The sequence below is a fragment of the Panthera leo genome, chromosome F3 (genome assembly GCF_018350215.1).
Source record: "Panthera leo isolate Ple1 chromosome F3, P.leo_Ple1_pat1.1, whole genome shotgun sequence".
NCBI lineage: Eukaryota > Metazoa > Chordata > Mammalia > Carnivora > Felidae > Panthera > Panthera leo.
This window is the reverse complement of record NC_056696.1, coordinates 26,111,976-26,136,680: the sequence shown is the minus strand read 5'-3', so window position 1 is coordinate 26,136,680 and position 24,705 is coordinate 26,111,976. Positions and strand designations below refer to the sequence as shown.

Here is a 24,705-nt window from a genome sequence, read left to right as displayed (position 1 = left end):
GATGGAGTCAAGGACAGTTGTCATGCCCTTGCTGCCAGGGCAGGAAGATTGACCCAAATATGACAAGTGGTCAGAAACTGAATGACCAATACACAACAACATAAAACCCTACTAAATTCACTCTCTCTTGACCCCACTCAGCATTCAGGACCCTCTTTGGGCTAATTTACAGGTATCCTAGGACATTGCAAAGAAAGATCCAAATGTGGTCAATCAGACCCAAAGCCTGGACTGCTCCAAAATGAGTTACCTATCCTTGAAGTGAACAAGATCTTAATTCCCAAACCCGTTTAAGGCAATAAAAAAATGAGTAACAAAATATAATTTCCATATTAAAATATTCTAAACAGTTATTTTACCACAAGTTGTTCTCTGTGAACAAACTCATGCTCCAACTTGCAATCAACATTTTAAACCTTGGTAAACTGGAAATATTCCAGAAAATTCGTCTGTCTCCTTTCTTTTCATTAATGATTGTTTTTTATTTCTAGGACTGTTTCTATGTAGATAAAAAAGGTTTCTGCTCTTTTTCTTGAACTGGTCATGATAGCACATAAATAGGCCTGGCCCAGTTTACAGTTGAAAAATATTATACCATCTTGAAAAGAGTTTAAATGAAAGACAAATATAACTTCTTTCCCATATTGCCTCTTGCCTGCTTCTGTCTTTTCTGGAGTCACTGGTCTAGAAGAATGGGGGACTAATCTGGATTAGAAACTTTTGGGTCAAAATTAGTCACAGAAAATTTCAATTTGTTGCATATGCTATGATTTGATGAAAAATATTAAATGGCTTTGTTTCAATCTGCTGGTAAACAATTAGATATACAGGATGGCTTTTTCTAAGTAGCTCCTTTCCATCTAGATAGTGTCTACTTCTTTTATAACATCTGCAGGAAAGAAGTCTAATTAGACATGTAAGGATGCACATAAGAAGTAGTAGGAGGAATTATACAGAAAAATAAATCATTGTGAGGAAGTCCAAAGGGCTTGTTTTTAAGTCCGCTCAAATGCATTTTTCATGTGAAAAGTAGGTTCAATTTACTAGCATATTTGAAACAACATGGCCTCCTGAATCAAAATGGCAGAGTAAAATCTCAGTGTCTCACTTAACTATCTTTCAGTAAAAAGGAGGTAATAATCTCTATTTACCAGGGGTAAGAATTAAATGAAAACAAAGTATAAACACCTAGTCTAACTTCTTGCTCATGGAAGGCATTCAACTAATGTTTATTCTATACCTTTAAACGCCAATGAATTATAAAGTAACCAACAGCCAACCAGAGAAGAAACTGGGAAGAAGGAAAGGGAGTGGAAAACACACTTGTATATTAGGTTGAATTTGCCAGTTTATCTGAAAGATAAGTCATTAAACATTCACTGAGTAACTGTTAAATTTCTAGAAAGATATTAGATCCAAAAGACACATTAGAAATAAATGTGTTATGCTAAGTGAAATAAGTCATACAGAGAAAGAGAGATACCATATGTTTTCACTCTTATGTGGATCCTGAGATACCATATGTTTTCACTCTTATGTGGATCCTGAGAAACTTACCAGAAGACCATGGGGGAGGGGAAGAAAAAAAAGAGAAAGGTTAGAGAGGGAGGGAGCCAAAACATAAGAGACTCTTAAAAACTGAGAACAAACTGAGGGTTGATGGGGGGTGGGTGATGGGTATTGAGGAGGGCACCTGTTGGGATGAGCACTGGGTGTTGTATGGAAACCAATTTGACAATAAATTTCATATTAAACAAAAATAAAGAAATGAACAAGGGGCACCCGGGTGGCTTAGTCAGTTAAGCTCAGGTCATGATCTGACTTAGGCTCAGGTCATGATCTCATGGTTCATGAGTGTGAGCTCCGCGTCAGACTCTGTGCTGACAGCTCAGAGCCTGGAGCCTGTTTCAGATTCTGTGTCTCCCTCTCTCTGCCCCTCCCCTGCTCTTACTCTGTCTGTCTCTCTCAAAAATTAATAAACATTAAAAATTTTTTAAAAAGAGAGAAAGAAATTAACAGGGGGTGCCTGGGTGGCTCTGTCGGTTAAACATCCAACTCTTGATTTCAGCTGAGTTCATGATCTCATAGTTTGTGAGATCAAGTGCCTTGTTGGGCTTTGTGCTGACAGCGTGGAGCCTGCTTGGGATTCTCTCTCTCTCCCTCTCTCTGCCCCCCCCCCTTTCTCACAAAATAAATAAACATAAGAAAGAAAGAAAGAAAGAAAGAAAGAAAGAAAGAAAGAAAGAGAAAGAAAGAAAGAAAGAAAGAAAGAAAGAAAGAAAGAAAGAAAGAAAGAAAGAAAGAAAAAGAAAGAAACAGATTCTTGCTTCCCCGAAGCATAAGGTCAAGTTAAGGAGACAGCTAAAACTCAGGATCAATAACTGGACAACTGATAACAAAACTGTATGGACTAAAAGCCTAAGTACAGGAAAAGTCTGGTACATTTAGGAGATCCAGAAGATCAGGTAACAGCATGTTATCTTCAGACTGAGTGCCCAGAGATAAAAGAGCACTTCCTGATAGAATCTGGAACCCCTTAGAGGGGATGTGACTGTGTGTTCATATGGGGTGGAGTTCTGTTGACTGGGGACTAGTTCTGTATCCTTACTAATCACAGTGGCAGGGAAAGCATGGCAACATGAGCAATGCTGGTAAGTCTCTAAAAGGGATGTCTCTGAGACTTTTAGCCCCCCCCTACATAAGGCAAACCTTTCAGCTTTCCAGTCTCAACAGATCTGAGTCATTCAGGGATACCACCTATGGCTTTTATGTTATTCATGCCCTTTGTTTTCCTTTTCTCTTCTTCTTCTCCCCAACTCCCATCCCCACTGTATGCCAACTGATCTTTGAGGATAGGACAGAGCCCCCTTCATAAGACAAGTGAGACAACTAAGAAGGAGGAAGAAAAATGCAGATTGGGCCATCATGTGTCATGTCTCCTCCAGGGAGAAGGCTAGCATGAATTTTGGGGTTATCCAATTATTCCTTTTGTTCCCAAGTTAGTATTATTATTGTATGGAATAAATGTTGAAGGCCTTCCCAAATTATTAGGAAGTTACAAAGCAAAACAAGTAAGAAGAGGAATATATGGAAAGACTTGTTTCTATACCCCATTAAGACAGTCTTGTTAATGGCAAACCCTGTCATAGTCAAGCCCCTTGTCACCAACAGTGAGTGTAGCTATGGGACACAATCACTTGGGAAATTTCTGCCAAACTCCACTTTCCTGCATTCAGAATGTCTCAATAATCTTATTAAGAAATCCATGCCATTGAGGAGGGCACCTGTTAGGATGAGCACTGGGTGTTGTATGGAAACCAATTTGACAATAAATTTCATATTAAAAAAAAGCTATGAATTGGGATCCTAATTAAAAAAAAAAAAAGAAAGAAATCCATGCCAGTCTTTATCAGTGATGAACAAACAATTGAACAAAAACTCAAAAGATTAAAGATTTCTTGGAAGAACAATTCATTTAACTTTTATAGAACTTAGACATTATCCAAGCACTTTTACTGGCTAGGGGAAGAAAGATGAAAAGACAAAGTTCCTCCTCTCATAGGGCTTAGTCTACTGAGAAAGACAGATACATAAATGAAATAAATGCTGTTTCAATAAATGAAAACAGCAACTGGTTAATTATAATAATGGGAGATGTAAGTAATGGTGCAGGGGAGGTAGTGATTGATTTTACCATTTGCTTGGTTCACCAAGGTTATATGTTAACCAGTTCTTGACGGATGACTAGCAATTTGCAAAGCACACAGGTTGAGAGGACATTTCAGGTGCTGTGAATATGGTAACAAAGACATGAAAGTTGGAAGTGAGAGGACATAGCATGTGCAGGAAAGCACAATATTTTGGCTGGCAAATAGAAGGCAGCATGGTATGGTGTAGTGGGAGATGATGCTGGCAGAGAACACCAAATCCAGATATGGTGAAGCCTTATATTCTCTAGGATACTGAGGAGTATTTGAAGGGCTTTAACAATAACAACATTGGAAGATTATGGTGCCGGTGTGTGGAAAGTGCTTGGAAAGGAAACTTAGGGAGATCACATAAGAAACTGATGCCATAAAGTCAAGGTGAGAGATGATGGGAGCCTGAAATAAGACAGTGTCTGTAGAGTTGGAGAGGAAAGGATAGATTTTAGAAATCTGTAGGAAGAGAGACCACATAACATGGTCCTCCATTGCCTATGGGAGTGTTTGAGAGGGAGAGAAACAGAGCAAAGGAGGAATCAAAGATGATTTTCAGGGGGCCCCTGGGTGGCTCAGTTAGTTAAGTGTGTAACTTTTGATGTTGACTCAGGTCATGATCTCACAGTTTGTGAGTTCAGGCCCCACACCCAGCTCCATGCTGACCATGCAAAGCCTGCTTGGGATTCTGTCTCTCTCCCTACCCCTTCCCTGCTCACACTCTCTTCCCCCTCTTAAAATAAATAAATAAATAAAATTTTCAGAAAAAGATAATTTTCAGGCTTCTGGGGTGCCTGGGTGGGTCAGTTAAGCGTCTGACTTCGGTTCAGGTCATGATCTCGCAGTCTGTAAGTTCAAGCCCTACATCAGGCTCTGTGCTGACAGTTCAGAGCCTGGAGCCTGCTTCAGATTCTGTGTTTCCCTCTTTCTCTGCCCCTTCCCTGCTCATGCTCTGTCTCTCTCTCTCAAAGGAAAAAAAAAAGATGATTTTCGGCTTTCTGATTTAGACATTTGAATGAGTGGTGGTTCTGTTAACAGAGATTAGGAATAAAGGAAAAAGCAAAATGATCAGATCAGTTTTGAAAATGTTGAGATTGAAGTTCTGCTGGATGTCCATGGAGCGATGTCCCATAGCTCGTTGGATATTTAGAACTAGAGCCAAGGAAAGAAGTCTGGCCTGAAAACATAAATTTTGGATTATCTATGTGGAATAGATGAAGTGGATCAGGAAATGATTCTAAAAAGAAAAGCAGAGGTCTCTCTAGCAAAAGGCAAGAACTGACATCAATTCTGTTACAATAGTGTTTGATTGTCTGGGTTCCTATTTCTATTTCTATTACACAAAGACAATAACCACCAAGTGTTGTCAGGAAAAGTGATGGAGGGGATTGTTTAGTTTTCTTATATTATCATAACTGCACTCCAGCAATTGTGAATGGCACTGACGATTCTCACCAGACATCTAATAGACCAAGAGATAGGATTAATATAGTATCTATGTTGTTCATTTTATAAGTCTTTTATTATAAATTTTGGGTACACAATGGGGAAATTCTGAGCATTGGTAAAACAACTGGATTATTCACTAGTTGAATATTGGGAGTTAAAGAGCATAGAGAATGAGTTAGAGCAAACTTAGAGGGGTCACCTAGTCCACCTATGGTCGCTCTGCTTGGCTTTGTGATAGTCAACATTCATCTCCTCAGATTAACTTAGGCAGCACAATGATCAAGCCCTAGAGGAGTAATAAATACTTTGCATGACCAAATAAGTATTCAAAAAAGCTTTTGTTGGGCCCAAATCAACAAGTTGAAATTCAACTGGAATAAATGTAAATTTCTACCCTTGGTTTCCAAAAAATGACTGCATAAATAAAGGATGATGGAGTTAATAGTGTAATGTGAGAGCACCCAAAGCTAATTTCATGTTTGGCCACACTAATAGAACATACAGTATGGGCAAAGTTGTCTCATGTTCTTCCCTGGGAAGCGTGCAGAGTACTTGGGTTGTAGGTGCCACTCTAGCCACAGAGCGAGGACCCAGATAGAAAGGAGGCCATGTGATGAGCGGCTGAAGAATTGCTTAGTGACAGACTAGCCAGAAGGGTCAGAGGTGAACAGAAGGTTGTGATGTTTTTATGAATATGGAAGCACTGTCCCCTTTAAGAGGATTTAGATGAATTCTGTTGAGGTTCAGAGGGCAGAATTTCTACAAATGGAAAGAAGATAAAAGAAGGTGGTTTACAGTAGGAAAATCTTCCTAAGCATTTCATCTCTTCATAAATGGAATGGGTAGCTCTATGAAGCTGTGAGCTCCCCACAGCTGGGAGTATTTAAACAGAGTGATATTGCAGAGAAGAGTCCTGGAGAGAGGGAAAAATCAAGTTAGATGACCCTAAAGGTCATCAAATTCTGAGATTTGACCATATGACATGATCCATTCTCTTGCTTTGTTGTCTCATCCTGAATGCAACCCTGGTTCATGAGGTGTGTGTGTTTTTTTTTCTCCCCATATAGAGATAATCAGTTCTACAAACCTTATAATTCTGCTAGAGGATGAAATCTTTGCCGATTTTTTCAACACATTTCTTTCTCTCCCGGTAAGTATTCCCAGAATTAAATTCAAATGTTTCAGCAACAGCTGAATAGTGAATCTCACTGAGCTGAGTGCATTTTTAAAAGAATAAACTTCTTACTAACTCAAAACCTATTTTAACTTGAGCAAATAAATATAAACAGAATCTCCTTTAAAATCTCTAGGAGCTTCCCATTGTTGATAAATCCCAACTCCTCAGCTTCCTTAATTGCCTTTGCCTGTCCACATTTATTTCCCATAACATCCTCTGGTACCCAGTGCTGCACTGATAGCAACTGTATCCTCATAGAGTACACCTGGCATTTTCTCACCTCTGCACCCCTTCTTGGCTGTGTTGTTAGCTTTTATAGTTCCACCTACGAAAGTCTTAACCATTTTTCAAATCTCTGCTTAAATCCTGTTCTTAAGAAATTCCTATCTTCTCCTAATTAGAACTTATTTCTCCCTGCCTCGTGCCCCTTGGCACTTTGCAACCCTCTTGTGTTGTACGTGTGTGTGTCTCCTACTGAACTGTGAGATTGTGGATTCCTGCAGGACAAGGACCATGGATAATTTATTCTGCTCTGCTCCTCTCATCAGGTGTTTGGCCAGAGCAATTGTTGAGCTGTTGACTGAAACCAAACATATATTTTCTCAACCTTTGCAACTAAAATAAATCTCGAATGTCAAAATACTCTTAGAGCCAAACCTAGACTAATCCCACATCTTTTTTCATTTAAGTTTTTGGTTATATTTTAAGGTTCGTGCCTTATAAATTGTGGCTCAGTGTATCCTTTTCCATAGAATACCACCTATTAAAGTGTGAAATTCATATAACTGGGAAAAAGCCACTGTGTACTACCCTACAAAATTTACTGGGTAGTTAGTTACTTTGTGCCAGTCAGTGGGCTTAGTACTGGGGATGCAAATATTAACGATGCTATCACTGTTCTCAAGAAATTCCTAATGTGCGAGAGCAATATTTAAAGTGAGTGCAAAAAGGGTCGTGGGTGACATGATAGGAATGTCTAGAAGGCACTGGAGTACAAGTGCATCAGAAGGAGAGACCACTTCTACCTGGTAGGTCAGGAAAGACTTCAATGAATATGTGACACAAGCCAAGTCTTGAAAGAAGACAATGTAGCTGACAATTGGCTGGGGAAGAAAATGGGGAGGGAAATGTGGATAAAGAGGTAGGAGGAAAAGAGGTATGAGGAAAAGAGGAGATGTGGATAAAGAGGTAGGAGGTAGGAGGGTCGACTATTAAGATGCAAAGGACTTATAGACAGAACAGAGTAAGTAAAGGCACCAAGGAAAATAATCCCACGGTACTTGGGGAGAAACACTAAGCAACTAAGGCTGAAGAAAAAGTTGTGAGAGGCAGACACAGCAAGAGATAAAACTGCAGGACAGGCTAAGCCAGGCCTCTCAGAGCAGGCGGGCCATGCTTAGGAGTTTAGACATCATCCTGAAGGTCATGGAGAGCCATTGAAGGGCTTCAAGTAAAGGAGTAACATTATCAGACTTTCATCTGTGCAAATTATTTCTGTAGAAGTCTGACCACAGGTTTGGCCATTAGGGGACCATAACAGAGGCGAGGAGAGCAGTTAGGAGATTGTTTCAGTGGTGGGGGTTTAAAGGCAAGAAGATAAAGAGAATGGAACAAATTAGAGAGATTTTTAATAAAGAAAAATATAGGACTCTGTCACTGTTTGAATGTCAGGGAGAGGTGGTAACAAGAAGGAAGGAGTCGGATGCCTGGTGGAAGGTGGTGCCACTGTCTTAATGAAAGGTTGCAGAAGTAATCTTGGGGCATTGTAGTTAGTCAATTTATCAACACAACTTAAGCAGTCTATAATAATGTTCTATAAATGGCGAGAATGATGTGGGAACTAGAATCCCAACCAAGAATGTAAGAAAGTCTTAGCCATTTAGGTAGCTGTGGTTTATTTAGAGAGACAGTATTAGTTTATGTTGAATACTGCTGTCAATTTACAAATTTTGACCATTAATTTCTATAAACATCCTGTGAGATAGACACCAGAAGTTCAATGACTTTCCCAAGAACACATGGAGAATCTGGGGAAGTCTTAGAGCTCTCTAAAACTGGTATGTTTTCCACATTGGCCTCATGCCCTCTGTGGTGCAAAGATCACATGGTGAAACTGCTTCCATGCACTACTCCTACAGAATCTCATGACTCCTTAGTCCCCCCATACATCTCATAAAGGCAACTTCACATGCCAGACAGGGCATGTCATGTCAAACCCTGAGTGCAGACCAGTGAGGAGTCACTAAGGACTGAGCCTCCTTCACAGGCTGATATTTGTAAAGTACAATCAGTACCACTGCCTTCTTTATATATCTCATATCCAAGGACAAAGGGGACAGAATGAGAGAGCCTCAGACTGACAAAATTGGGGGCTGACAGTCTTGGAGAGATGGAGGCTGACATCATGTTCTAAGAGCTCAGCCAGGAGTTGAGACTTCAGCCCCTCTTTTTTCACAAATGATGTGGGGATACTTTGAGACATGTTGGTACCTATGTTGAGACTGCTAAGCTTAAATACCTACAAACATAGAAGCCCTTGCCCATCAGTCTCAAAGCTGGTTGCCAAGGTCACAGTCCCTTCTCCAAGAAAGTAACCTAGAATTATTTATAAATTTTGGACATTCTTAATACCACCACTAAGAAATTTGTACCTCTAACCCTCATATCCTTAGGCCCCTCTACTTTCTCCAGTTCAAGAGCTTAGGCAAATCCAAAGCTGTTTCTCTTTATAAAAAATGTTTCCAACCTTTGATCTAACTCTCTAAACCCATGCAGAAGTGAATAATGTAATACAAAAGTAAATACCTTTTAATATAATGCTTTGGCCTTTGTACACAGGCAAGATAACTTCCAGGTTGGGTCAGAGTTGACCCCAAAGATCAATGAATCTGCAGTTTAGTCTATTTTAGGTGTTTTTCTGCAAGGCACGTTGATTTAGTGGAATTAATTTATGAATTAATGTCTCTTAGAATAAGAAATCAATGGAACCCCCTTCCCCTGAGCTGCAGTTGGACTGGGACATATTTATGAAGAGAAGTTCTACCCCTCTGGCATTTCCTAGCTTTCTTTTGCAGGTCTTTGGTCAGACACCATTTTATGCTGTTGAAAATTCACAGTGGAACTTGTGGCCAGAAATACCTTATGACGTGGTAAGATTCTTGAATGGCAGAGGGTTTGGGATAGGGGGAGAGGGAGCTAAATTTGAAGTGTGGCATGAGAGATGGAGAGGTAAAAGGGAAAGGAGGCCCAGAGGGTGACTCTGGAAGAAACTATAAAGCAGGTGAGTAGGACAAACAGCATCAAGCCAGCATAGACCTTTCTCCTTTTTGTGTTTTTACCACTTGGACAGACAATTGTTGGTGAATTCTCTCCTCTATCTTCTAGTCCATGGCCAGCAAATGATACCATTTTTCATGTACACTGTGATTATTGGGTAGGAAATGCTTGGAACACCATTTAGAAGAATTCTGGGGCCATACATAAGCAAGAAAGAGTCTGAGAATTGATTGGCAATGCCTGCCACAGGTGTGGGGTAGGAAGTGGCAGTGCATGGTCCACTTAGTGATTATTTGCATTATAAGTTATAGATAAAGATAAGGTACCACTATGCAATTCCTAAAGACTATCCTACCATTCTCCTTCAGAAACATGTCTTTCTCCCGATCTTTTTTTTTCTCTTTATAACTGTCTTCCTTGTCCATTGTCTTTCTCTTCTCCTTTTCCTCCTTCTTGTTCTCCTTTCCTACTGTGTAGACCTTAGACTTATGCATGCTCTACCAGTGGCATGTGGGATCAGAAAGATCACTCTAAGCTACACTCACAACAGATTTTATTTTTCTCTGAGACCTGAAGAGCTGAGAAAGACACTCCACTCTGAGTCTTATATTTGATTTCCCTAGAAAAACCCTGAAACGTAAAATCCTTATTTTCTTGAAAAAGAAGAAATAACCACCAACACTACAGAAGTTATAAGAGGTTACTATGAAAAATTATATGCCAAAAAATTGGACAAACTAAAAGAAATGGATAAATTTGTAGAAGCATATAATTTCCAAAACTGAATCAGGAATAAATAGAAAATCTGAATAGAACAATTACTAGTAAAGAAATTGAATTGGCAATCAAAAAACTTTCAACAAACAAAAGTCCAGAACCAAATGGGTTCACAGGCGAATTCTACTAAGCATTTAAAGAAGAGTTAATACCTATTCTCCTGAAATTATTCTAAGAAATAGAAGAGGAAGGAAAGTTTCCAAATACCTTTGTTTCTACAAGGCCAGCATTACCTTGATACCAAAACTAGACAAAAACACTACAAAAAGGGGGAATTACAGGTCAATATCTCTGAGGAACATAGGTACAAAAATTCTCAACAAAATATTAGCAAACTGAAATCAGCAATGCATTAAAAGGATCATTTACTGTGACAAATGGGATTTATTTTATGGATACAAGGATGATTCAGTGTTTGCAAATTGATCAACATGATACACCACATTAACAAAATGAAGGCTAAAATCATATGACAATCTTAATAGATGCAGAAAAAGCATTTGACAAAATTCAATATCATTCATGATAAAAACCCTCAATAGAGTTGGTTTAAAAGGAACATACCTCAGGGACGCCTGAGTGGCTCAGTTGGTTAAGCAGCCGACTTCGGCTCAGGTTATGATCTCGCGGTCTGTGAGTTCGAGCCCTGTGTCGGGCTCTGTGCTGACAGCTCAGAGCCTGGAGCCTGTTTCAGATTCTGTGTCTCCCTCTCTCTGACCCTCCCCTGTTCATGCTCTGTCTCTCTCTGTCTCAAAAATAAATAAAACGTTAAAAAAATTTTAATAATAAACAAAAGGAACATACCTCACCATAACAAAGGCCATATATGACAAAACCACAGCTAACATCATACTCAATAGTGAAATCTTGGGAGCTTTTCCTCTAAGATAAGGAACAAGACAAGAGTGTCCACTCTCACCACTTTTATATAACAGTACTGGAAGTTCCAACCACAGCAATCAGATAAAAAACAAATAAAAGGTATTTAAATTGATGAAGAAGTAAAACTGGCACTATTTGCACGTGACATAATACATATGAAGCCCTAAAGACTCCCCCCAAAAAATGAAATAAGTCAGCTAGAGAAAGATGTTATATGTTTTCACTCATATGTGGAACTTGAGAAACTTAACAGAAGACCATGGGGGAAAGGAAGGGGGGAAATCGTTATAAGCAGGTAGAGAGGGAGGCAAACCATAAGAGACTCTTAAATACAAAGTACAATCTGAGGGTGGATGGGGGTGTGGGGGAGAGGGGAAAATGGGCGATGGGCATTGAGGAAGGCACTTGTTAAGATGAGCGCTAGGTGTTGTAGGTAAGCAATGAACCACGGAATCTACCCTAAAAACCAAGAGCACTCTTAACACACTGTATGTTAGCCAATTTGACAATAAATTATATTTAAAAAAATGTTAGAAGTAATAAATAGATTCTGTAAAGTTTTAGGATACAAAATTAATAAACATAAATCTGTTGTGCTTCTGTACACTAATAATGAAATAGCAGAAAGAGAAATTAAGAAAACAATTGCATTTACAATTGCACCAAAAAGGATAAGATACCTAGGAAGGAGGTCAAAGACCTATACTCTGAAAACTATAAAACACTGATGAAAGAAATTGAAGATGACACAAATGGAAAGACATGTCATGTTCATGGATTGGAAAAATTAATATTGATGAAAGGTCCATACTACCCTAAGCAATCTACAGATTCAATGCAATCTGTGTTGCAAAATACCAATAGTATTTTTCACAGAACTATAGAAATAATCCTAAAATGTGTATGGAACAACAGGAGACTCCAGAAAGCCAAAGCAATCTTGAGAAAAAAGAACAAAACTGAAGATATCACAATTCTATATTTTAAAATATAAAGCTATAATAATCAAAAAAAGTATGATACTGACACAAAAATAGACACATAGGATAGATCTATAGGTCTATCCATAGAAGATAGAGCACAGAAATAAACCCACACTTATATGGTAAATTAATCCATAACAAAGCAGGGAAGAATATACAGTGGGGGAAAAGATAGTCTCTTCAATAAATAATGTTGAGAAAATAGAACAGCTACATGCAAAAGAATGAAACCGCTTTCTTACACCATACACAAAAATCAGCTCAAAATGGATTAAAAACCTAAGTGTAAGACCTGAAACCATAAAAATCCTGAAAGCAAGCATAATCAGTATTCTCTTTCACATCAGCCTTAGCAACATATTTATGTATATGTCTCCTCAGGCAAGGGAAGCAAAAGGAACAATTAACTATTGGAACTACCCCAAAGTAAAAACCTTTAAAAAATTTTTTTTATAATGTCTATTTATTTTTGAGAGAGACAGAGCATGAGCAGGGGAGGGGTAGAGAGAGAGAGAGGGAGACACCGAATCCAAAGCAGGCTCCAGACTCTGAGCCATCAGCCCAGAGCCCCATGCGGGGCACAAACCCACGAACCATGAGATCCTGATCTGAGCCAAATTTGGACGCTCAACCAACTGAGCTACCCAGGTGCCCCCAAAGTAAAAACCTTTTGCACAGCAAAGGGAACCATTGGGAAAACATAAAGGAAACCCAGTGAAAGGGAAAAGATATTTGCAAATGATATCTATAATAAAAGGTTAATATAAAAAGATATAAAGAACTATATAACTCAACACCCCCCAAAAAAAAATCCAATTAAAAATGGGCAAAGACTTGATTGGACATTTTTTCCAATAAAGATGTACAGATAGCCAACAGACACATGAAAAGATGTTCAATATCATGAATCATAAATAAAATGCAAATCAAACCACAATGAGACACCACCTTAGACCTGTCAGAATGACAAGAAATAACAAGTGTTGGTGAGGATGTGGAGAAAAGGGAACCCTCATGCACTGTTGGTGAGAATGTAAATTGCTGTAACCACTATGGAAAACAGTATAGAGATTCTTCAAAAAATTAAAAATAGAGCTACATAAAATCCAGTAATTCCATGACTGGGTATTTACCCAAAGGAAGTGAAAACACTAATTTGAAAAGATATAGACACCCCTATGTTTATGCATTATTTACAATATCCAAAATATGGAAGCACCATAAGTATCATCAATAGATGAATGGATAAAGAAGGTGTGACACACATAAACACACTGGAATATTACTCAGCCATAAAAAAGAATGAGATCTTGTCTTGCCATTTGCAACAACATGGATGGGACTAGAGGGTATTATACTAAGTGAAATAAATTAAAGGAAAGCAAATACTATATGATTTCACTTATGTGTGGAATCTAAAAAACAAAACAAATGAACAAATAAAAGCAGAAAAAGACCCATAAATACAGAAAACAAACTGGTGGTTGCCACATGGGAAGTGGATGGGGGGGGGATGGGAAAAATGGGTAAAGAGGAGTGGAAGGTACAGGCAAAAAGAAAAATTTTATGTTTTCCCTTCTCTGGTGGCTCAATCCCTCAGTGATTCAACCTATACTCTAAATGATGTTAAGTGTGATGTGAGTCTTTGTGTATGGTTTTTTAAAAATATTTGTTTATTTTTGAGAGAGAGAGAGCATGGGGGGGGGGAGAGCAGAGAGAGAGAGAGAGAGAGAGAGAGAGAGAGAGAGAGAGAGAATCCCAAGCAGGCTCCATGCTGTCAGCACAGAGCCTGATGTGGGGCTTGAACTCACTGTGAGATCATGACCTGAGCCAAAATCAAGAGTCAGATGCTCAACTGACTGAGCCACACATACACCCCTTTGTGTGTTTTTGTACATGTTGTACATTTGATATGGGTAAGGAACTTGTAAGAAATTTAAGTGTGCTTACAAAGAAGCAAATTGAATAGAGTTGACTTGACACCACAGACCAAAATTTCTTCTGCTTCTCTTCTACCTAGCAAGACTTAGATGTTTTCTTAAACAATTTGACCCAGGAGTAAGGAAACATTTTTGATGAAAGACCAAGCCTTTTCTCTCCTACCAATTCATTCACTCCTTTGGGAGCCTTGGCTCAAGGCTTCACTCCTCTTAGATACTATTTTTAATCAGCACACCTCCCCTGTGGGCCAGGTACTGCAGGTGTGAAGTTATTTATTGCCTCTTGCTAAGCTGCATTTCTTAGCATTTCAGTTCCATTTCTCTTTTCTGTTCCCATTTTGTTTGCACTCTAGATTGCAAAGTACAAAGGATTATTGACCTGGTTGGAAAAATACCGGTTACCTTTCTTCTGTAAAACCAACTTGTGTTTCCATTACATTCTCTGTCAAGAGCTCATCAGTTTCATTAAGTCCCCAGAAGGAGGTAAGCATGAGGGTGTGTGTGTGGAGAAATATGGGAAGCCGGGCTGTATAATGGTCCTGTTCCTGTCAGTCCTATAGTAATTTACAAATACTGGCCACCTTTGTAGACTTAGATGTGAGAGTGGCCCAGCTTGTAATGCAGCAGTAGGTGAAAGCTTAGGCTGAAAAAATTGGTACCTAGAGCAATAAGCAGGAGTCAGATAGGTTGTATGTGCTATTTGTCTCACTGCAGCCAGAAGTGAGAGAGTTACTGGTGGACACAGAACATGGCAAAACTGCCTAAAATATATTCAGAATCAAACATAGCTCACCACCTTCATTAGTACCACCTGGTCTAAGCCACCACAATTTCTCACCTGGCTACTGAAATCATCTCTTAATTAGTCTCCTTGTTTCTGCTCTTGTTCTCCTGCTCATAGCAGCCAGAGAGAGCCTTTAAAACAAAACAAAACAAAACAAAATTTTTTTGAGAGAGAGTGTGAGCAGGGGAGGGGCAGAGAGGAGGGAGAAAGGGTCCCAAGCAGGGCCCGCTCTGTCAGTGCAGAACCCAAAGCGGGGCTCAAACTCATGAACTGTGAGATCATGACCTGGGTTGAAACCAAGTGTTGGAAGCTTAACTGGCTGAGCCACCTAGGCACCTGGAGAGAGCCTTTTAAAACTTAATTCAGATCATGTAACTCCTCTATTGGCTGCTCCCTACCCCCACCAATGACTCCCATCTCAGTGTGAGATCTAATGCCCCTATATCTCTAGGTCTTCAGGATCCTCAAGATGTGGGTCCATTACTTTTAGGACCTGATCTCCTCCTATTCCCTCCATTGCTTACTCCATTTCAGTTACACTTGGCTTGCTTGCAGTTCCTCAAAAATCCTGCCTTGACACATACTCATTTCAAGGCCTTGCACTGGCTATTTACTCTGCCTGGGGTGCTTTGTCAATATACCCACATTGGCTCCCTCTCTCACCTCTTCAAATCTCTGTGCAAATCTCACCTCCTCAGAAGAGGCTACCCTGATGACCCTAATGCCGCTCATTCAACTCTTGTCCTAACACTCCCAACCCCCTTTACTCTCTTTTACCTTTTCATTTTTTCCTGTAGTGCTTATAACCTTCAACCTTACTAGATAATGTACTTATTATGCTTATTGTTTATTATCTGTCTTCTTCACCAGAATGTAAGCTCCTTGTGGGCAAGGATTTCCTGTTTGCTAATGTATCCCAAACATCTAGAATGATACTAAGTAGTAGACATTTAACAAATATATTAATAATATATATTTGTTAAGAGAATTAATTAATAAAATTGCCATCTAGGGTTGAATCAATAATTTGACTCTCAATTCAACTAGCCAAAGGAAACTGTGTTCCACCTGGGGAAAGTTGAGATTCAGGAGACTTACATTGAGTAAAATGTAACAAAATACCCAATATATTCATCTCCTTTCTTCAATATATATATTGGGAAAATTGGATTGGCAAAATCACTGTCAGGTGGGGATTATAGAAGGCAAAGAGCCTTGGGTGGTGCCTTTGATCTATGGATTATACTCTGCTTGTGGGTCCCTCATATGATGCGTGTCACTACAGGGTCTATTTCCTGCCTTCAGAAGTACTGCATACTCCTACCCCAACTCGTCTAAATGGCCACCATTTTTCCTCACTCACCCTGAGTGAATGGGGGTCTAGCTGTGTGCAAGGCTGAGAGAGGGGCTGGGAGAAGAGCTCATTCTCTCTTTCTTACCATGGACTTTTCCTGGCAGCCAAGATGTTGAGATGGAAAAAAGCAGACCAGTGGCTACTCCAGAAGTGCATTGGTGGGGTCAGAGGGATGTGGCGCTTCTGTACCTACCTCAAAGGCAGTACAGGTAGGTTCTTGGGGTTGTTTCTGGAGTCCTTGCAAGTTCATAACAGCTTCCAGGATGCCCCAGAGCACTTATTGACAATAATGTATGCATATGGGAAATAAGTGTTTTATACTGTAGTTTGTGTAAAAGTCTTTGAAAATAGGTCCACAGTGTAGGTTAGGGCAAAAGTAAACAGAGTCCTTTTATTTTGTTCATTCATCCATCCATTCATCTATCTATTCACTTAACAATGTTGAGCACCACTGTGTGGAAGCCACTGTGAATAAGAGCCATAAATCTCCACTTCATAAAGCTATCACAATGGTGGGGAAACACACAAGGAACACATAAATAAACAAATCCCTATAGCAGAAGTGTTCACATGCACTGCTTTCTGTTCTGTTGAGTCCAGTGGTTGATGACTACTGGGAGGTGAGCAGCCAGCACTAGCTGACACTCCAGTTCAGGAGCATTAATTTTCATCCAAGGACAAGCCCTAGTTTAAGGGTGAAATCCTGGATTTCCAGGGCGCAGGTAGGGAAGAACTAGGCAGGCTATCTTTTAGTATGTCACTCAGACTTTAACCCTGGCAAAGTTGTGACACAGGGAATGTAGTCTTTGGCATCTTTGGGTTCTATTATTCCTTCTTCTGGTTTTTCTGGGTCCATGATATGGGAAATGTTCTTTTTTCTTCTCATCTTCATGTTTCGGATAAATTCAAGTGTCTCATGATCCATTCTCACAGTCTTTCAGTTTTCTCTAAAGTAACAGTTTTCCTCACAACGACAAAAGTCACACAAGGTCCCTATCCATTAAGTCCCTTCTCCCCATGCCTCCATCTGCCCCCACATTACGACATCACTAGGGATGATGCCTGAAACCAAAGAAGTGACTAATGGTACTATTTGAGGCAATAGAGCAAGCTGGTGGTGGGGAGTGGTATTAGCTGCTACACCCAGATGTAACCACAGAAGGGGCAACATCGGGGTGCAGCGCTGTGCTTGCCCTGTCTAATCTGTAGGTGAAGAGCTGGTGGATTTCTGGATCCTTGCTGAGAAGATCTTGAGCATAGATGAGATGGACCTGGAAATGAGAGACCACTATCTGTCCCTCCTCCTTGTGCTGAAGGCTACCCATTTACAGGAGGGCTCAAGAGTAGTGACTCTCTGCAACATGAACATCAGTAAGAATTATAAAGCATATCTGAAGTGAAATCACTGGGGGATGTAACCAAAAAAATCAATCATTTTGTAGGCATCTACCCTCTCCATTTTCTGTGTATCAGGGATGTCATGGGAACCCTTAATAGGGAAGGGTTGCAAGAGTCCAGTTGTCCTTAGGCTGGTATGTGCTTCTTGCTGAGATATTACTCACCAGTGTAGGTTGGCTAGAAGGAGTGAAGACGAATTGGGACAGCGTAATTAAACAGCTCCTGCATCTTCTGAGATGGCATGGCACCTCTTTTTTAAAAACTGAGATTCCCTAGAACAAACTAGAGCTCACAGGCAAAACACAGTGCATATAGCCTGTGGACTAAGAATGTTTTAGTATTTTTAAAGGACTAAAGAAGAAGACTGTGCAGCAGAGACTGCATATAACTCACAAAGCTGAGGTTTACAGGTTTGCCAGCCTCTACTCTAGAACATCAGATTCATCAAAAATTATTTATTTATTAATTAAGGAGACATTCCTGACCCAAATATAAATATGTTCCAGAAGATTTGTGTTTTGAGATTGGTCACACTCCTCTATTGATAGAGATCACTGAGAATTTATTACATTAAAATCAGAGCTAGTAATGACTCCTTCAAATTATCCAGTCTAAACCCTTTCCTCCAGGTAGATCTGACTCTGAAAAATCCCACTCATAGATACATGCCTCCTATTCTTAAACATATTTTCTTGTTCATTTTGCTTTTCTTTACTGTAACATCCAATTGTCCAAAAAATAATTCAATGAATCCCATAAACTGTATTATTTATGTGGGAGAAAGGGAAGGTAATCAGAAAAAGGGGTCACCATTCCCTGAGAAAATCCCTAAAATGTGTTTACTATGTATTTGTCCTGTCCATACACCAGGGTTGCATGAAGAACAAATGAAATGCTATACATAACAACATTTGGAAAACTTCAAAAAACCTCTCCCAACATCATTATCATCACTACCACTAGATCATTTTCATCCTTCGTGTCTTTCTATTATTTCCAGAGTCCCTTCTGAACCTATCCATCTGGCATCCCAACCAATCAACCACCAGGAGGGAGATTTTGAGCCACATGCAGAAAGTGGCTCTGTTCAAACTTCAGAGCTATTGGCTCCCCAACTTTTACACCCATGCCAGGACGATTATGGCCAAAGTGGAATCATGCCAAGGTCTGCTGCAGGAATATGAGACTCGCCTATGCAGTGTTTGCTGTACTCACATAGGAGAACTCCCTGTAAACATGAGCATCAAGAAGTGCCACTACCCCCAGAAGCGGTACTCAAGCAAGACGACCAAGAGGAGGATGTGGCAGTTGACAGACCATGGCTCTACTCTGGAAATAGATACCAAACCAGAAACCAACATTACGCCCCTCCAGGAGATGTGTTCTCAAGTTAAGGACACATACAAATACAAATATACACAAATGCCCTCCTTGAAAGTGACGTCTTCAAAGGAGAGAATAATCAGTTCCCAGGAAAAGGATATTCTCTGTGCCGGGAAGTCTAACATGAAGAAGAAATCCAAGAGCCACCTCCACATGGAGGGCCTCTTTGAGACAACGTTCTCTACACACATGAGGACTGTCACCCCTAGCATCAATCACTGCCCCCAGATGACAATCAAGAAAGTCATCAAACAAAGCATTTCCTTAGGGTACACCCACTGGGCCTTGTGTGCTGATGACTGTGCAGGGCGTCCCTTCCGGCACTACCTGAAAAAGCAGAATTTGAAAGTGGAGATCCAACTCCTGGACCTCTGGCAGGACCTGCACCATTTCCTCAGTGTCCTGTTAAGTAACAGGAAGACTGGGAATACTGTCTTTCAGCACATGCTGGGCAACAGAATTTGTGAACTCTACCTGAATGAACAGATTGGTCCATGCCTACCACTAAAATCCCAAACCATTGAAGGCCTGAAGGAGATGCTGCCTTCTGGGGATGTAAACCCCTGGATTCCCAGAGCCCAGAGGGAGATCTGCAAGGTAGGCCTTACCTGACAGAAATGGTTTAGTATCTGGAAGATTATGTCTGACTGAACAAAATTCCTATCTGGTCATCTATGCTGGTTAAGTTAATGATATAATTACTCACATCACTCTTCACATATTGAAGAGTTGGTTGATCTCTTAGGAAAAAGCTATGCAAGTTCCCAAGAACAAGCCAAAAATCCTTTAAAAAATCTTGATATCACCCATGACTTACCTTTCTGTCTCATACCCACGTGTAGTCTATTGGTGAATCCTGTTGGCTCAATCTTAAAAATATAACTAGAATCTGGCATTCCTCCCCTTCTGTGTTACAACCACGCTTGCCCACGTCACATCCAGTGTCACCTGGATTACTACAGGGGCCTCCTAACCGATGCCTATGGATCTGTCCTTGGTCCTAAGCAGGCTCATTTCAACTGGCCATGGTGAATCTGCAGAAACATAAATTGTGTAATTTAACTGAAAATAAGTAAAAGGAAGTGAGTGAGGACCTTGAAAACAGATGGCTTTCTGTCTTCAGTAAAATCCAAAGTCCTTGCCAAAATGACAAGGCCTACATAATCTCTCCTCTACCTCCCCTCTCTAGCTTCATCTTCCACTGCTTCTGTGCTCATCACTCCGGCATTCCAGACACACTGTCAGCTCAATGGTGGTGCTCCCACTGTGTATAATGTGCAGATGTTCACGCAGATGAGCCCCCACTCCTTCAGCTGTTTGCTCAAGTCATCTCAGTGAGGCCTTCCTTACCCACTTCATATAAAATTTCACCCCATTCCCATTATACTTTTCTCCTTAGCACTTACTATTACCTAGATCCATCCATCTTACATACATACATACATACATACATACATCATTGTATGAGTGTCTGCATAATACACATATAATCCTTAAAATGTACATGTATGCATATATTATATACATAAACTTATTTTGCTTATTTTCTTTCTCCCTATGAGGGCAGAAATTTTTATCTGTTTCACTAGTACTGTCTTCCCAGCATCTAGAAGAGTACCTTAGGGTATTGTATCCAGTGCTTGATAGTGTTGATAGCATTCATGCTCCACAGACATCTGTTGAACCAATAAGTTCCAGTTGACAATGGCCCCTCTTTTGTCCAGGACTATCTTTTCTAGTTGGAGACAACTAGTTTCTATGAGAATTCTGATTTTCATCCAGCTCTTCAACCATCCTCCAATTATCCAATCAACCTTTGTGAAGTGCTGATAGCATGCCCACTGATATGTCCATTTCCTGACTTCTGACTCACTGATGTGGAGACACAGTCTAGGAAAGGTTTTTAGAGTCCTGGGTCTGTCACTGTTTGGCTATGTGGTATTGAACAAACTCCAAGTCTAAATCCTTCAATATCCCTAGGTCTCTTTGTCCTCATATATAAAATGAAAACTGGGAAAAAAATCATATTTTGTAATTGCATTTGTGGATTTAATAAGTTTATAGATACATTAAGGATACTATACTAGGGGCGCCTGGGTGGCTCAGTCGGTTAAGCGGCTGACTTCAGCTCAGGTCATGATCTCGCGGTCCGTGAGTTCAAGCCCCGCATCGGGCTCTGTGCTGACAGCTCAGAGCCTGGAGCCTGTTTCAGATTCTGTGTCTCCCTCTCTCTGACCCTCCCCCGTTCATGCTCTGTCTCTCTCTGTCTCAAAAATAAATAAACGTTAAAAAAAATTTAAAAAGAAAAAAAAAAGGATACTATACTATAAAAGGACATAGGTAGAGAAGTGGATGTGAACTTGGAAGACAGAGCATAAGCTTAAAAATTGCCTTTGCTTTAACCAGAGAGGAGAGGATTGCGAGCATGTGCTGAAGATGACGGGAGTAAGGAGTTCTACAGACACTGGGAAATATGTACTATTGGTCCCTTTATGTACTGCTTTTAGGATGGGACAGGAGAGTTTACCAAGTGATGAACAAACTGAATTCTAAAGGAAACCCTAATATATTCTAACAAAAATATATATAGAAAAAATATATAATAGTAGGTCAAATTTTAAAAGGTAATTATAGGTTTAATTATTGTTTTAGTATGTTTTTACTTTTTCCTATTTTTTTGCTGCACATCAGACTATTTCTTCTAATGGAAAGTGCCCTATTAAACATTGTTTGCTAAGATACCAATTAGATCACTTATTCACCAGTTTTTAGAGTCATAAATCTTTTAAGATGGAAGGGATTTTAATAGGGTACTCATTTCACACATGTTTATTATTCATATTTAACATATATATTTAGAGCTTATCCATTGGTCAGTCACCTCATATTACATTATGTATTGCTAGTATTCAATCACAGAGCATAATTTTCTCAGGAATATACTTCACTCCTGTTTCCCAGGAACCCAGGAGATCTGATGAAATTACTAAAACTTGTATTCTTAGACTCACCTTTTGGCAGCATGACTGGAGCAGTTTGTAAAGACAATATTACATCATTTAAAAATTATTATTGGTGACCCATTCCCTGCAAAATAATGCCTAGACTGCTTAAGGCATTCGAGTGGGTAGTCCCATCCAATCTTCTCTGCCTTATCCTTTGCCACTGCCCCACCCCTGTACTCTTCGAAGGATGCTACAGCTTAGTGATGCTGGAGTACTTACCATTTTCAAACATGTCCTTTCCAATCTCTGTGCCTTTGCTTAAGTTCTTCCAACTGCCTGGAATGCCCTTTACTCAACTTCCCTATGGTAAGTTCCTACTTATCCTGCAAAATGCAAATTCCTTTTTAAGTTTCTTTGCCTTTATGAAATCTTTCTGGATTTCCTGGACTCAAAAGAAAACAAACAAAAAAAATGTTCCTGCCTCTCTGCTCCCAGAGAACTTTGTTCACACCTATATTGTAGCATGCTATCCTATGCTATTCATCATGCTAGAAGATGAGCTCCTTGGGAACAATGCTTGTAGCATATTGATCTGTATATTCTCAGTCATTTTCACAATGCTTGACAGATAGGAGACCCTCAGAAACTATTTGTCACATAAATTAATGAATGAAGGTGAGAGTACAGCCAAATAAACCTAGTTGAACACTGACTTATAGGTTTTTTGTTGTTACTGTTTTTTGTTTGTTTCTTTTAATTTAATGAAATATTCTGCACAGGTGGGTAGGGTCTTCAAATGGGAAATATGAGGAGAAGACACTTCAAAAGAAGATGTTTTGTTCTCAGGACCATTTGAGAATCAGATGAGATGGTAATTTATTTAGAAAAGAACAAGGAAATGTGAAGATTTCTTTTTTTCCAGTTTTTAAAAAATTTTTAAATTAATTTATTTTTTAATTTACATCCAAGTTAGTTAGCATATAGTACAACAATGATTTCCGGAGTAGATTCATTAATGCCCATTACCCATTTAGTCCATCCCCCCTCCCACAACCCCTCCAGCAACCCTCTGTTTATTCTACATATTTAAGAGTCTCTTATGTTTTTCCCCCCTCCCTGTTTTTATATTAATTTTGCTTCCCTTTCTTATGTTCATCTGTTTTGTATCTTAAACTCCTCATGTATATACATGTATACCACATCTTCCGCATCCATTCATTCATCGATGGACATTTAGGCTCTTTCCATACTTTGGCTATTGCTGATAGTGCTGCTATAAACATTGGGGTGCATGTGCCCCTTCAAAACAGCACACCTGTATCCCTTGGATAAATAACTAGTAGTGCAATTGCTGGGTCGTAGGGTAGTTCTATTTTTAATTTTTTGTGGAACCTCCATACTGTTTTCCAGAGTGGTCGGACCATTTTGCATTCCCACCAGCAGTGCAAAAGAGATCCTCTTTCTCCGCATCCTTGCCAACATCTGTTGTGGCCTGATTTGTTAATGTTAGCCATTCTGACAGGTGTGAGGTGGTATCTCATTGTGATTTTGATTTGTATTTCCCTGATGATGAGTGATGTTGAGCATTTTTTCATGTGTCGGTTGGCCATCTGGATGTCTTCTCTGGTGAAGTGTCTATTCATGTCTTTTGCCCATGTCTTCACTGGATTGTTTGTTTTTTGGGTATTGAGTTTGATAAGTTCTTTATAGATTGTGTATACTAACCTTTTATCTGATATGTCATTTGCAAATATCTTCTCCCATTCTGTTGGTTGCCTTTAGTTTTTCTAATTGTTTCCTTCACTGTGCAGAAGCTTTTTATTTTGATGAGGTCCCAATAGTTCATTTTTGCTTTTGTTTCCCTTGCCTCTGGAGATGTGTTGGGTAAAAAGTTGCTGTGGCCAAGGTCAAAGAGGTTTTTGCCTACTTTCTCCTCGAGGATTTTGATGACTTCCTGTATTACATTTAGGTATGTCATCCATTTTGACTTTACTTTTGTGTATAAGAAAGTGGTCCAGATTCATTTTTCTGCATGTCACTGTCCAATTTTCCCAGCACCACTTGCTGAACAGACTGTCTTTATTCCATTGGATATTCTTTCCTGCTTTGTCAAAAATTAGTTGGCCATACGTTTGTGGGTCCATTTCTGGGCTCTCTATTCTGTTCCATTGATCTGAGTGTCTGTTTTTGTGCCAGTACCATACTGTCTTGATGATTACAGCTTTGTAATACAGCTTGAAGTCTGGGATCTCCAGCTTTGGTTTTATCTCCAGCTTTGGTTTTCTTTTTATTTTTCAAGATTGCTTTGGCTGTTTGGGGTCTCTTCTGATTCCATACAAATTTTAGGATTGTTTGTTCTAGTTCTGTGAAGAATGCTGCTGTTATTTTGATAGAGATTGCATTGACTATGTAGATTGCTTTGGGTAATATTAACATTTTAACAATATTTGTTCTTCCTATCCAGGAGCATGGAATAGTTTTCCATTTTTTGTGTGTCTTCTTCAATTTGTTTCATAAGCTTTCCATAGTTTTCAGTGTATATATTTTTCACGTCTTTGGTTAGATTTATTCCTAGGAATTTTATGGTTTTTGGTGCAATTGTAAATGGGATCCATTGCCTGAATTCTCTTTCTGTTGCTTCATTATTGGTGTATGGGAA

At 39.5% G+C, this 24,705-nt stretch overlaps 1 protein-coding gene across 13 annotated transcripts in view; it reads left to right on the top strand.

Moving 5' to 3' along the window:
• The first annotated feature begins 2,573 nt into the window (after window positions 1-2,573).
• RGSL1 (regulator of G protein signaling like 1) overlaps window positions 2,574-24,705 on the top strand; it is a 204,075-nt gene continuing 181,943 nt past the window's right edge. For 10 of the 13 annotated variants that reach the window (XR_006199023.1, XR_006199020.1, XR_006199019.1 and 7 more), the window contains exons 1-7: window positions 2,574-2,651; window positions 6,215-6,297; window positions 9,399-9,473; window positions 14,536-14,665; window positions 16,425-16,529; window positions 17,530-17,691; window positions 18,719-19,698. Coding sequence is in view for 5 of the 13 variants with exons in the window: in XM_042925842.1 (XP_042781776.1) it covers window positions 2,639-2,651; window positions 6,215-6,297; window positions 9,399-9,473; window positions 14,536-14,665; window positions 16,425-16,529; window positions 17,530-17,691; window positions 18,719-19,698 (1,548 nt within the window). In the remaining 8 variants the exon portion in view is untranslated. Of the gene's footprint in view, window positions 2,652-6,214; window positions 6,298-9,361; window positions 9,474-14,535; window positions 14,666-16,424; window positions 16,530-17,529; window positions 17,692-18,718; window positions 19,699-24,705 lie in introns of all 13 variants that reach the window. The other 3 variants (XM_042925840.1, XM_042925839.1, XM_042925841.1) reach the window with 3 other exon arrangements.